We start from the raw sequence: 15,471 nt of genomic DNA on the forward strand, positions 1-15,471 counted from the left end.
CACAGAGACAATTATTTTATTACTAGTAAACTATATTTCTTGCACATCTGTCCCTGGATGAATGCAGGTCAACTGTGGTGCTTTCCTGTGTCTGTGCCTTGGTTGGATTTGCATTTAGAAGGTTCCGTTCCTTCGAATCTGTGGTGCTGCTGTTAGTGAACTTTTCCAGGTGGTGTTATCTTTAGCCCCTCCCCTTTTGCCTTTGTCCAGGATAAGCACTGGAGTGCTGAGGAGCACTTGTAGTGTAGGAGTCACTATTGTCTCTAAGATTCAGAGTTTGGATACAGAAAGCCTGAACTGAGTTTTCTTTTCTTTATTTCAGGATCGAATCCAGTGACCTTCCTCTTCTGGCTGCTGTAGCAAGCACCCACTCTCCATATGTTGCTCAGATACTCCTTTAACGTGTTAGAGGATAACTTTGGTTTAAAGTTGAATAGAAACCAAGGAGACAGGCACAGTGTGTATCTGTGGAGTTATTGGTGTTCTGTGTGGTGTTTGTCTGTCCACTCCGCTTCTGGGTGAAGGCCTCACCCCACATGCTGTGTTACATTACAGTCTGTATAGACCAGATGACTTTTTGTTTCTAACTGGACATCTGGGTAGTGGTAGATTTTTCAACCAAGTGAAACTAAATCAAAATAATTGGGGGTATGTGGAGGGGTGAAATTTTCAAAAGCCAAAGTATAACAGGAATTTCTGTGAATATCCAGAAATTTCAAGCAAACTCTAAAATGTCACAACTCATGAATAGCAATAGTTGTCTCATGATCAAATGTCAGAAGTCTTCATTTCACTGATTTTTAATTTTTATTTCTATGGTACAGAGATTTACAAGACCTTGATTTGTTTGTTGTTTTGCAATTCAGATTAACTAATTTCTAGTTATTTAATTAATTTTTTTAAAAAACCTGTTAATTATGAGAAACTCAGAATGAGTGTAGATGTCATGTGCTTATCCCAAGTGTACATATGTATCTATTTTTTTAAAAAAACAGGGGTAGAAATACAATATTGATAAACATGTCTTTTTAAAAAATATTTTTTCATCTAGTATTGTATATAATGTTGAAATACTACCTTCTGACGATTTTTCTGTTTCACACATTCTAAAATATATTTAAAGCCAATCTTTTTGAGGCTAAAGGTTGTAGATTCCCTAAGAATACTACTTTTTACCATTTGTTTTCTAAGAATAAGCTAATTCTTATTGATATTTACATATTAATTTAATAAATTAAAATTAAAAGTGCACCAAAGCAATGGCAAAAATACTGTATTTTTAAAATATGCTCAGGTGGCCACAAACTTCAGTATCAACTATTATAAACCCATATGAGCAGAATATTTCCTAACAATCCTCAATTTACACTAGTAGAAGTAATAACTTTAAAAATAATCTTTAAGTATTCCTTTCTTTCAAATGTTGGTTGCTTTTCAAAGCTTTCCACTTATCATTTGTCTTCATCTTTGTATATAGTGTAGATTGTTTCTTGTAAGAAAGGCTAATAAGGAACCAAACTCTTGTAAGTAATGTAAATAAAAAGGTGGGTAGATCATGTTTTCAATATACTCTACTACCTCAGTTTACTTGAATACTGAATTATAGCTTACTCTCTGCTCGTGTGGGCTAAGATACACAGAATGCTAGGATAAAGTTGGTTTCTGTTTCATTGACTAATTCTAAATTGTTTTGCTCAAAAAAAAAAAAAAAAAAAAAGGAAAGAGAAAGAAAACAACAGCATAAAACCCCCAAAACATCCCTACCCACTTGTTCGGTTACTGAATACTTTTATTATAACACATCCCTTCTTGCTATTTAAAGTTTTCAGTAATTAATGAAAAATTTCTGTGGTTTATAGTCTTCAGAATCTTGGATTTATGTGTCTACTTTCATTCATCTTGCTCTTTATGTGTGTTCAAGAGAATTCCAAGTAGAAAAGAATAAATAGAATGTTTTGATGGAACATAAACCCAAAATTTAGGGTATCTACAGTTGGTCCTTGTTTTGTTAATTGGTTCCAGTTAGTACCTGGGTTTCCCATGGATGACTTGGTGCCAAAGAGTTTTTTTATAGATGTGGGGTTTTTTGGGGTTTTTTGATGTCCTTATAACCCATTTGTTAGTGGAATTGCTCTGTTGTATTCTGTTGAAATTCAGTGAGTAGATTTCTGTTAGAATTTAGAAACTGGGAAAGTTCTGCTATGGGCCATTGTACATTATTTTTTTGATTGTGGCTCAGAATAATATGTAGCAGTTAGATAATGTTTTGGGATGTTTTCTTGAACATGGAACTTTTCATAGTTCTATTTGAAATCTCTCATTACTACTTAGTAATTCTAGACTGTTAAAAGTGAATGGCTTGTGCACCTAATACTCTCAAAACTCAGCTTTGCTGGAAAGGCCTATAGTTTCTTAAACACTTGCTAGTCCTTATAGGATTCCTGAGTTTGTAATACTTTTATCATCATATTCTTTACCTACTCAAAGCCCAAGGAATGAGCTGCTACTTCTCTACAGTGTGGCTGTGATAAATGTGAAAAGAGTTTTGGCCCGTTTAAAATAATTTTTCAACTACTTAATGGTACAGACAAATATATGCTACATATTAAAGGAAAGTAAAAAGGGATCTTTTATATTATAGGATTAAAAATAATTTTCTGTATATTTTAACTAATTGATTTGATTTTAAATATCTTGCATTTATTAATATGTCTTAACTTTGAATTTGAAAATATTAAGTGCAATAAACATACTACTATAGATTTCATTTTGTTGAATTGGCACACAGTGCAGATGATCACTAAAAACAATTTGCATAATGCCTATATCTGGTAGCTGTCTTATGAGAATGTTCTGCTTTCTCTTAAGTTATTTAGATGATGACTATATAAATGTACATACTTGTTTGTTGTTCTGAATACATTTCTCAAATGTACACCTGTATTATAATAACCTCCCAGTTCTAGGGGAAATTTGTGCAATAAACACTCATGTCAATTTGATGAGTAATGTTTGAGTTTCTTTCATATGTTAATGAGGCACATGTGACATTTAGGACTCTGAATATCAGACAACCTAGATTGATGAGTATGTGACTTTTCTATATTGTTAGAATCTGTTAGTACTTCATCAGATGGTAAGAGTTAAGTAAAATAATGATTGTTAAGATTTTAGCTAAATGCCAAGACTTTTTGGCTGCTACCTTTTGCCAGGTAATCCGAATAGTTATAATGTTCAGAGCATTTATATATATATATATATATATATATATATATATATATATATATATACATGCTTTTATAATTGTAATCTAAGGGTCCAAAATACCATGGTATATTTGTTTATACACTCAACTCTACTCATAGTGATATATTGAAAATTTAAATCCAACCCACCCCAACCAACCAAAATCAAGACGGTACCATGTAATGCTATTTAAGAACATTTTATTCAAAACAAATGACCATGAGTTGTGCAGAGGCAGGCAGATCTCTGTGAGTTGGAGGCCAGCCTGATCTACAAAGCTAGTTCCAGGACAACAAAGACTACACAAAGAATCCCTGTCTTGTAAACAAACCAAAATACAAAACCAACAACACAACAACAAACCAAATGATCGATAAATACACAATTAAATAGGTAAAACAAAATGGATGATTGTTTGGTGTCTGGCACTACTTTGCTCTCTGATTTTGGATGTAACTCTGAGGAAGTGTGTCCTCTTGCTGCGCATCATGTGGGATTCAACCCTCAGTCCATCCTTGACTGCTCTGCGATAATCATTAACCCTGACTATGTTTGTGGGGACGGTGTTAAATTAGGTTGAGCTGAGCTGAGTTAAGCCTTGAGGCAGCACTTGACCAGAACCCAGTTTCATATATTAATTACCTGTATCAGTTTTATATTTAATGACAAGAGTGCTGTTTTAAAGCAGTAAAGTATCAAACACTTGAAAAATAAGGATCAGTTATTTATGTTCATATAAACTTTCAGAAAAACTAAATTTGTAAGTAGTATGGAAGGCTGATTTTGCTATGAGAAAACTGAGTAAGATTTCTCTGTTTTAATTAAAACAAAAGATTTAATCTGGTTATCTAAAGTCACACAGTCTCCTGTGAAGTCCAACTTGTCTCTTAGGCCAGAAAGTTTTCCCAGCTATCTGGGGTGACAGGAATTAAAACTAGCCAAAGTTTTTTTTTCTTTTTCTTTCTTTCTTTTTTTTTTTTTTTAATCTCTGCTTTTCTGTGTGGAAGTGGGGGCTAGAGTAGCAAGGTGAGGCCAAGCCTGAGTTGAAGGCCAGTGAGGACTGGAAAGTTGCAGCTTATCAGGTGCATGAACTTGTCATGTCTACAAATTATTAGATGAGCTTGGCTGTTAGTAATTTTCTATTTTAAACTTCTAGGGGACAACTAGACTAGTGGAGTTTGCATAAAGATGACTAGCATTAGCAGGCTGCCAGCAGGGTTTGTTGTTTTCTGGTTGTTTGTAATTGGACTTAAGATACTTTTTGAAATAAACCATCAGGAGCTTGAGAGATGGTTCAGTTAAAAGCACTTGAGTTTTATTCCCAGTACCCACATGATTTAAAACCATCCATAACTTGTTTTCGGGAATCTGATGCCCTCTTCTGGCCTCCAGGGGCACTAGATATGTAAATAATGTACATACTGCAGGCATAACATTTATACATATACAATAAATATAAATTTAGAAAAGTAAAAGGGGAAAATAATATAAATTTAAAATAGTCTATCAGATGTTGTTATATTCCTTAATAAGAATTTTTAATTATATTAAAACTATTCAAATTTTTCAAACATGAACTTGTATTTTAGAGAAATCATTTTCCAGAAGAAATTGGATTGTGGTGACAACATACTAAATAATTCACATGATTTAAACATAATCTTGAAAATCCTGAAAGCCCACTATTTCCATACAGATGTACAAACTGATGTTCAGAGAAACATTAAATAGTGTCAGGGGTGAGTTCTAACAGTAGTAGGATGCTTGCCTGGGGTTGGGTCCTCAACACTGGGAAACAACTTCCTTTCCTAACTAAAAGTTAAATTCCAGTCTGATTGCCTGCAAAGTTGAAGTTTATAATCAGGGTTTTTTTTTTTTTTTTTTTTCCTTCTTTCAAAATTTTAAGATGAGAGACTGGAGAGATGGCTCAGCAGTTAAGAATACTGGTTGCTCTTCCAGAGGACTGGAGTTCAATTCCCAGCATGTGTGGCAGCCCACAACTGTCTATCCAGTTTTAGAGGATCTGGCCCTCAAATAGACATGAGTGCAGGCAAAAATATCAATGCACATAAAGATAAATAAATTCTAAAAAAATATTAAGATGAGACTAAACATTAGTCTTTGGGGGATCAACCTTTGAGATCTAGTTTATATGCTGTATACAAACTTTTAAAATATACATTATATAAAAGTGATGCAGGTCACTTGCAACACTATCCTGTTCTGTTGCTGGGATGGAACACTGAACAGAAGCAACTCGAGGAGGAAAGGGTTGGCTCCTCTTACAGGAAAGTCAAGGGAGGAACTCACACAAGGCAGAAAGCTGGAGGCAGGGACTGAAGCAGAGACTGTGAAGGAGCAATACTTACTGGCTTGCTGTTTGCTGGCTTAAGGGACCCAGGAGTATTAGTCCACCCCCAATGGGCTAAGTGTTCCACTTCCAGCATTAATTAATCAAGGAAATGCTCCCCACAGACTTGCTTACACTTCAGTTTGATGAAGACATTTTCTCAATTGAGGTTCTCTTCCCAGAAGACTTTAGCGTTTATCAATTGACAGATTAATTAACCAGCACAAGTGCCATGTATCCTTTTCACAATTTATGTTTGTAGTGGCTGAACCATACAGGCTTTCGTACCCTAACCTCAGAAAAGATGTGCTAATAGCATGTTGTAAACTTCAAGTTTGGGTAAGCCCCAGGGTCCAACGGAAATATATAGCATTGTCATTACTCTGAAATGTTACAGCCTGAATTCTCCTGTTGTTTTTATTGGAGATTCTTGCCTTGCCAGAGAAAGGTACTGTGAATCATTATTGGAAAGCATGCCTAATCATAAGACACTAAGTTCCCTGTTAACACTAAGTTGGCTTTTACTCCTGAAAATACTATGATGTCCCTATGAGGTCACAGCCCTCAATTTTTAAAATTCTGTGTAAATGAAATTCCAGAAGGTGGAGGTTCACAAGGAATGGTGTGACTAGTGTGATCCACCCATGCTCTCTGACAAGAACAGCGCAAAACAACAGTTTTCCTAAAATTATGGATTCTGGAATTCTGAAAGTTAGTCTTTACCTTTGAAATAACCTTCAGTGATTAACACTTGATAGTCTATTTGACGGAATCTAGAACCCCCCCAATGAGAGAAATTTCTGGGCATGTGAGTGAGGAAGCTTCTAGGTTGGGGTAATGAAGTTAGAAAAAACCTCTTCTGTCTCGTGGGTCTGGGGTACTGGACTGAATAAAAATGCCAACTAAGCAAAAGCATTCATAATGTGCTATTACCTGCCTGTGGACAGAGTGAACAGCCATTTGACACCGCTGCCACCACGACATGGCAGGAAAAGGCACTTGCTACCAAAGTAATCTGCGTTTGATCTCCAGGACCCAGATGGTGAAAGAAAAACACACTCCTGTAAGATGCCTCCATGAGCAGTGTCACATGACACACACACACACACACACAATGTTTAAAAAAAATAAACAATATGGTGCAGAGATATCTCTGTGGGTTAAGAGCAAGTAGCACACTGGGAGAAGGACCCAGTTCAGTTCCAGCACTCGTGTCACCACACCAACTCTATCTGTGGGCCAAAACAAACCCTTTATCACAACAGGAATAATAGCTGATACTCGGGTTTTTGCGGTTTTTCTCACCAAAGAACAAGTTTCAAAGAAACTGAAGCTGCCTTTATATTGTTAGAGATTAGAATATAAACTTCAGTACAAAAAACACTCATCCCTTGGCTCCAGGCAACTTTAAACCTAGCTGCCTGAAGGAGGAAGGGGTGGAGAGGTTTGCTCTGAGCACTGCTTAGGTTAAAGCAGTCCCCACCCACTCACTGCCCACAGAGCTTTAGTCAAGGGTGTTAGAACAGGGTTGATGAAGGTAAGTGGAAATTAAAATGTAGCTCTACCCCCACAGAAGTTTTGCCCTTTAATCAGAACAAGTGATGCCAGTTTCTCCACGGGAGTGGAGGCTGCACGGGTGGTACAGAGGGCCTGTGAGTTTTACAGGACGGAAAAAGGAACATCTGGGATATAAGAAGGTCGGTTCCCCAACTTCTCAAAGTGCTAAATACCAAGAGAGGTGTGTTGATCTGCTCAGAAGTGTCAAGAATTCTGACAGCCCACAGGTGTTATCTGTAAACTTTCCTATCAGGAGTTCCTTAATCCACCTGAGGCTTTTAGGTCTTAAATCCTTTGAAGGAAGATCCCAAAATCCTGCACACAGCCGCTTAGGTATCATCATCAGGTCCAGGACAATCTGGTGCATGCTAGGCCAGCAGGCTACCCTTTGAACTCTATCTCTAGTCTTAAAAACTTTTTTTCTTTTTTGAGGCAGCTTTCACTAGCGATTTCGTGGTTTTTGCTTTTTTAAAATACGCTGCAAAGGAGCAGTGGTCTGAGTGCGCGAGTACTGCCCAGAGACCCGTGGCGCGGGGGAGCGTGGGCTTCCCCGCTTGTTGAATGGCACCCTCGACTTCCGCGGCTTCCGGCCTCGGGCGCTAAACCAGAGCACCTTGCCCACAGCTCTACCTTCCCCACAGCTCTACCCGGTAGTCTATTTTTGGTGACGCCCTCGTAGCATTTCCGGAACCTCAGCCGGAAGCTGTGTATGCGGAAGCTACAACCCTGCGACCGACTCTCGCGACGAAAGCGAAGCCGCTCATTCCGCGCCCCCTCCACGCCCAACTCTCTACGTCATGTCTGGGCGGGCGTTACTGTGAGCGTTGTGCGCATGCGCTCTCGCCCTCTCTCGCCCCCGCGCAGGCGTCTTTCTGGCCAGTCGCGCGTGGGCTGAGGCCCTGGGCGGGCGTTGCGAAGACTTGTTTGCTTAAGTTTGGACCCTGCGACAGTTCTCATTTCCCTCCCGGTGGGGCTGGCGCATCCCCGGGTCAGGAGAATGGGCAGCTAGACGCAGGCTAGGGAGCGTGTGGTTGCGGACATGAACTCGCCCGTGGACCCCGGCGCTCGGCAGGCACTGAGGAAGAAGCCGCCGGAGCGGACTCCTGAGGTAAGGCCGGGCACTGGCGAGCACCGCTCGGCCGGGACCTAGCTGTGGCCGCTGGGGTGATGAGCACCTTTCCTGTCGCTTCCTGCCGGGGACTTCCTTGTACCTCCGATAAGAAAGCACCGTTACTGTTGACTGGCTTCTGAGTTTGTGTGTGTTCAGGTGGGCTGAAAAAACAAGCTGGGAATTGTAGTGTGTAACAGACAGTTCATACTATATCCAGTGCGTGCTGTGTTCTCAGATACTGCACAGTTGCCCTCCGAAGACAGGTTTCCAGGGTCCGAATCAGAGTGCGTCAGCCAGACAGTAAGTTCCGTGGCCGGCGATGCGTGTTGAGTGGTTCCCTAGGTGCTTTTTCAAACTGTCGTCGGAAGCTTAAGAATATTTGATAAGTTTTCTAGGTTTGAAGACGTAATCTTAGAGGATATGTGTATTATACTAGAAGGGAGGAAAAGCAACAGCGATGTAAAATGTAATGACTCGTCTTACTTGAAGTTGCAGTAATTGAAATGAAATGCTTTAATTCTTAGTCACACGAGTTTCAGATGTATAGTACTTTGCACAGAAAGTCTCAAACTTTGGGCTACCACCTCTGGGCATGTTAAAGCCATTACGGAAGCAATGATGAGTCCAGCTCGCTTATTGAAACCTTGATCTTTGCATAGGAACAAGGCACCTGCCTCCCCCTTTCCAGGGGCTACTTTTCCCCCCACTTTTACAATCCTTTTCCCACTTATAATTCATAAACGAGCTTTTCTGTGGTGATGATTATCACTGTAATGTGCATTCTAAGTTTTATTTACGAACATTTTTTAGGTAATGAGGGAAATCTCTGCTTCTCTTTGGGTACCAAATTACTTAGTTTGAAATTGAGTTCTTTTAAGCAGAGGAAGTTTTCCGAACTGTTGGGGAAGTTATGCTTGCTCATGTGTGCTGCGCTGAGGACTTTTATCTCGTTTTACTGGAATAGCAACATTGTTGAAGGGAATATTAACTGCTTAGATTCATTGGCTGTATTTTTGAATGAGTGTAGAATTTGTGTTACTAATAAATCATTATCCAGAGTGCTAGTGGTGGTTTATTTTGACAGAGAATTCTGTGAAATTCTCAAAAGTTCGTTTCTGCTGTCAGAAGTTCTCTTAGTGGACTCTTAAGGGTCTGTTATAAATATATTAATTTGGTAATTATTCATTGCCAACCCACTCAAGGTTCTATTTTGTGCATTAGAAAATTTTAGTGAACAAAATAGACAGGTCTGTATAGTACTTACATTTTGATGGATTAAGGAATTGAGCAGGTAAGGTGATGAATACATAATATGCTAGTTAGTAATGGCTGTTTCCAAGAATAGGATAGGAGAATTGGGGGAAGGAACATAAGCTAGATAATAGTTAGAATGAAGTAGATCCTATTGTCCTAGGTAACTTGACTTTGTTGTTGAATTAAAATGAGTATCTCCATGTAGCTTGCAGCAACCTGGAACCATAACTTGTCAATACTTTGCTTGTATAAAGATGGTAGTGAGCCACTCCATACCTGGTTCAGGGATTTGATTTGACAAACATTCTATTGATGCATGCAAATAAAACTATGTGCAGAGTTTGATGAGGAAGAAAGCTTTTGCAAACAGAGGAAATGGTCATTGCAAAGACCCTGTGATTAGAGTGTTCTGTTCACACATTCCAGGATTAGCAGGGAACTTCATGAATAGTGAGGAATAAGCCAGAGTGGGTAGGAAGGCCTAGATGGTGCTGCAGGATAGACACAGCATGGAGGACTTTGTAAACTGTAAGAGTTTTTACTACTACTACCTCCCTCCTCTCTCCTCCTCTTCTCCTCCTTCTCTTCCTCCTCCTCCTTTTTGTCCTATCTGCAGTGAAATGGATGAGTTACCTTCTGAAGGGTTTGAAGCAGAGGAATGAAACTGACTTGTTAGATTTTTAAAATGACTTTGGCAGTTGTGTAGAGTGTAGACTAGGTGGAAACACAGGCAGGAGCAGGAAGTTAGAAGTTATTGCATAAATGGGGTAAGAGATGATGATAGCTCAGACTAAAATGACAGCTGTGGAGGTTCTTGATCAGCCATCAACTTCTGGAAATATTTGTGACTTTTAGCCCAAGAGCTTTTGTTAATAACAGATGTAGACTGAAGGAAAAAGAAGAATTGAACATGGTTACAGAGTTTTTGGTCTAAATTAATGGAGTGTTGAAGTTGTCACCAAAGGCAAGTTGAAATGTTGTCAAAGAAATGACCTGGAATGTAGCTCAGTGATACAATGTCATGAGATCCTGGGCTTCATCCTCAGCACCACAAGACAAAAATACAAGAGATTTGCCAGAGTTGATTTTGTGAGGGGGAAATATCAGAAATTATGTTTTCGGAGGCATTCTCTCTCTCTTTTTTTTAAGATTTATTTATGTATTTTATGTGCGTACACTGTAGCTGTCTTCAGACACACCAGAAGAGGGCATCAGATCCCATTACAGGTGGTTGCTGGGAATTGAACTCAGGACCTTTGGAAGAGCAGTCAGTGCTCTTAACCGTTGAGCCATCGTTCCAGCCCAGAAATTATGTTTTCAATATGTCTAATTTAAAATATCTGTTAGAAATGTTGGAGTAAACATTTAACACAAAAATTATGTTTCTAAAAGAAGGCTGGACTAGAGAGTTAAAATTTATAATAATTGGGTTGCAGACTTTTCAGCTGGAAAAATTATGAAATTGTCAATATAGAGCATATACATAGAGAATAGAAGAGGTGTTAAAATTTATAGTCATTGGAATGTAGACATTTTCAGTTGGAAGATTTATGAAATTGCAAATATAAAGAAATATACATGGAGAATAGGAGTCACACACACATCCTGATCCCAGCACTTGGGACTCTGCGGAAGAAGATTGCCATTGTTCCCAGGCCTGCCTGGTATGAGTGAGGCAGGGTGTGTGGGTGTGACTTGTTTTAGGAAGAATGTCATAATACATAGGTAAATTAAGAGACGGGGGTGGGAGGTGGGAGGGGGCTGTAGGGGGAGAGAGAGAGATCTTAAAGCACTAGCTGCTCTTCAGAGGTCCTGAATTCAATTCTCACAAACCATCTATATTGAGATCTAATGCCCTCTTCTGGCATGCAGGCATACATGGATATAGAGCACTCATACATAAAATAAATGAATCTTCAAAAAAGAGGGACAGAAACAGACACATATATACCCATTGTTAGTGGTGTCATGGAAGCCAAGTTAATAAAAATGCATGGCCTAGGAGTGTAGCTTAGCTGTAGAGCATTTGTCTATTACATATGAAGCCTTGGGTTCAATTCTCTGAGTAGGATTGGGAGATTCTATTTTCAAAAGTTAGACAGGTTAACACATACCTGGAATATCAGCATTTAGGAAGTGGAGGCAGCAGCATTAAGAGTACCAATCCAGTCTGGGCTACATAAGACCATGTTTCAAACAGACAGACAAAAGCCAAAGTTACAGTTGAAGGGGATAACATTCATGTGTTCAACTTAATTTAGTTCCTTTTCCTTGAATGTATACTGAGTGCACAGCAAATGAAAATATACAAATAGGCATCATTATGGTTTGAATTTAAAATCTCCTCCCCCTGCCTTCTCCCCCACACCCCTCCCCATACAGGTACCTGTGTTACAATACCTTGTCCCTAGCTGGTGTCAATGTTGTTTCAAGGTTGTGCAACCTTTGGAGCAGGTGTGGATCACTGGGGATAGATCTTTCAGTCATGGTCCAGCCCTACTTCTAGCCCAAGCTTGCTCTTTTCTTGTTAATCATTCAAATATATGAGAGGAACTTTTGCCTCACTCTCTGCCCCTCTTTAATATCAACACGGATTGGCCCACTTTAGCCGTCATGCATTCCCCTGGTGGTAGAAACCAGAGTAAGTCATTCCTCCTTTAAGATGCTTCTGGCAGGAAGCAAGTCAGAGTATAAGTTGCCAGTACAGTGGTGTATTAGTTTTTGAGACAGGGTCTCACTATGTAGCCTAGGCTGTTCTCTAAATCATTGTCCTCTTGACTCAGCTTCTGAAGCTCTTGGATTATAAGTGTGTGCCACCAGGCCAACTTTAGAATCAGTGTTTTTTAACTTTGTAATCTTAGTGAACTAGACTCTGAATAGTGAAGTGTGACATTTAGATATCTTTCTAAAAGTTTTTACTTCTCTAGCTGTTTGTCCTGTTTTTGGATCCAGGTTTCACAACACACTGCCTTTCCTGTGCTCTCTGATTTCCTTTCCCATTTTAAAAGGATTTCTTATGGGAAAATGTGGGTTTAAGTACTGGTCTTGGTAATTAAAAGTGTTCTAAAACCACAGAAGCTATTAAAGAGATATGGATTCAAGTAGAACACTGAATTAGCATGTATAGGATCTGGACTCCAACCAGCCAGAGACAGGTACACATGCCTGTAACATTAATATTTAGGGAAGCTGAAGCTAGTGGGTTATTAGGGTGCACAAGTTTAAGTCTAACCCAGACAAAGTAGTTGAGAGCATGACTCAAAAAAAAAAAAAAAAAAAAAAAAAAAAATCCAAGCTGTTTCCTGAGCCTTCTAGTAACTGTCATAGTTTCTTGGTATTCTGTGATGTTTGTGCAAGAGCAGAATGAACTAATGATGCATTTCTCAGAATGTTCTGTTACAGAATATACAACAATCTGTAAATACATTAACACTACTTATGAACCTAAGCTATATAATTTCCCAACTCGGGAAACAAATACTTAGACTCCCTTTTTATTAATAAATAATATGCCAGTCTTTTACTTCTTAAATTAGAACCTTCAGAACTAACCCATAGGCATTATTATTTATACATAGCCCATGTAATTCTGATACATACACCGAGATTTGGGATACTGTGTATCATGTCACATTCTCCATCTCTCCTTTCATAGTGTGTATGGTGTAATATCAGCCTTGGAATTTAGAGGGTTGGTTTGGCGATAGGGTCTGACTTTGTAATCCAGACTGGCCTTAACTTTTCTGTATAGCTGGTACTGACCTCAAGCCTGATGATCCTCTTGCTTTAGCCTCCCAAGTGTTGGGACTCCAAGCTAGCATGGTCATGATACCAACCCTTGCAAGTCCTGGAATTTTTATTTACATGATCCCATTTCCATACTGGTATCTAATATTTTTTTATGTGTAAACTTTTCCTGAAAGAAGAACATGACTGTTCACTCCAATTAAGTTACAAGCAACAGGACGAAGTAACAGTTCTATCCAAGTATAGGCCTACTATCAAGTGGAAAAAACAAACAAAATAGTTGCATCACTAAAAAGTCTCACTGCAGTGTGGTTGATGACGTCCTCATAAATCCCTTACCCTTCTTGAGTTAAACTTCACCCTTTACACTCTCAGCAGCAGGTGTGCTCAACTATAGCCCATGCTTGCCGTGACTGGTTCAGAACACAGTCGAAAACAAAACTGAAAACTTAAAGAAATAATGATTGATCCCCTCCGCAACCTCCTTTAACCTGATTGTATGTTTCTTGAGTATGAACTTTATAGACGATAACATTTTTTCTCTTTTCTCTCTTTTATTGGATATTTTCTTTATTTACATTTTAAATGTTATCCCCTTTCCTCGTTTCCCCTCCAGAAATCGCCTATCCTATGCCCCTCTCCCTGTTTCTATGAGGGTGCTCGCCCACCCACTTCCTCCCTCCGGCCTTGGCATTATCCTACACTGGGTCAAGCCTTTACATGACTAAGGGCCTTTCTTCCTATTGATGCTGAACAAGGCTATCCTCTGCTACATATGTGGCTGGAGCCATATGTCCCTCCATGTGTACTCTTTGGTTGGTGATTTAATTCCTGAGAGCTTTGTGAGGTCTGGTTGGTTGATACTGTTGTTCTTCCCCTTCAGCTCCCTCAGTCCTTTCTCTAACTCCTCCATTGGGGTCCCCATGGTCAGTCCAGTGGTTAGCTGCAAGCATCCTCATCTGTATCAGTAAGGCTCTGGAAGAGCCACTCAGGAGACATCCATATCAGGCTCCTGTTAGCAAGCACTTCTTGGCATTAGCAATAGTGAATGGGTTTGGTAACCGTGTATGGAATGGATCCCCAGGTGGGGTAGTCTCTGGATGACCTTTCCTTCAGTCTCTGCTCCACACTTTGTCTCTATATTTCCTCCTGTGAGTATTTTGTGTCCCCTTCTAAGAAGGACTGAAGCATCCACACTTTGGTTTTCCTTCTTGAGCCTCGTGTGGTTTATGAATTGTATCTTGGGTATTCCCAGCTTTGGGACTAATATCCACTTATCAGTGAGTGCATGACATTTGTGTTCTTTTGTGATTGGATCGCCTCACTCAGGATGTTATTTTCTAGTTCCATCCATTTATTTGCCTAAGAATTTCATGAAGTCATTGTTTTTAATGTCAGAGTAGTACTCCATTGTGTAAATGTACTACTAGATTTTCTGTCTCCATTCTTCTGTTGAAGGACATCTGGGTTCTTTCCAGATTCTGGCTGTTACAAATAAGACTGCTATGAACATAGTGGAACATGTGAACTTGTTGTATGTTGGAGCATTTTTGGGTATATGCCCAGGAGTGGTATAGCAGGTCCTTAGGTAGTAGTACTATGTTCAATTTTCTGAGGAACTGCCATACTGAGTGGTTGTACCAGCTTGCAATCCCACCAACAGTAGAGGAGTGTTCCTCTTTCTTCACATCCTGGCCAGCATCTGCTGTCACTTGAGTTTTTGATCTTAGCCATTCTGACTGTTGTGAGGTAGAATCTCAGAGTTGTTTTGATTTGCATTTCCCTGATGACTAAGGATGTTGAACATTTCTTTAGGTGCTTCGTGGCCATTTGATCGATATTCCTCAGTTGAGAATTTTTCATTTAGCTCTATATTCCATTTTTTTAAATAGGGTTATTTGGTTCTCTAGAGTCTAACTTCTTGAGTTCTTTGTATATATTGGATATTAGCCCTCTGTTGGATGTAGGATTTGTAAAGATCTTTTTCCAATCTGTTGGTTGCCATTTTGTCCTATTGACAGTGTCCTTGACCTTACAGATGCTCTGAAATTTTATGAGGTCCCATTTGTTGATTCTCGATCTTAGAGCATAAGCCATTGGTGTTCTGTTCAGGAAATTTTTCCCTGTGCTCATGTGTTCGAGGCTCTTCCCCACTTTCTCTTTTATTAGTTTCAGTGTATCTGGTTTTATGTGGAGATCCTTGATC

General features: G+C 39.3%; 2 protein-coding genes across 4 annotated transcripts in view; both read left to right on the forward strand.

Moving 5' to 3' along the window:
- FNIP1 (folliculin interacting protein 1) overlaps positions 1-2,982 on the forward strand; it is a 75,895-nt gene extending 72,913 nt beyond the window's left edge. For both annotated transcript variants that reach the window (XM_080923207.1, XM_080923208.1), the window contains one exon: positions 323-2,982. In XM_080923207.1, the coding sequence (XP_080779333.1) occupies positions 323-401 (79 nt within the window). In that variant the 3' untranslated portion in view covers positions 402-2,982. The remainder of the gene's footprint in view (positions 1-322) is intronic.
- Positions 2,983-8,126: 5,144 nt separating this feature from the next.
- RAPGEF6 (Rap guanine nucleotide exchange factor 6) overlaps positions 8,127-15,471 on the forward strand; it is a 141,549-nt gene continuing 134,204 nt past the window's right edge. For both annotated transcript variants that reach the window (XM_080924158.1, XM_080924159.1), the window contains exon 1: positions 8,127-8,261. In XM_080924158.1, coding sequence (XP_080780284.1) covers positions 8,193-8,261 — 69 coding nt within the window. In that variant the 5' untranslated portion in view covers positions 8,127-8,192. The remainder of the gene's footprint in view (positions 8,262-15,471) is intronic.

This window comes from Micromys minutus, assembly GCF_963924665.1.
Source record: "Micromys minutus genome assembly, chromosome: 10".
NCBI lineage: Eukaryota > Metazoa > Chordata > Mammalia > Rodentia > Muridae > Micromys > Micromys minutus.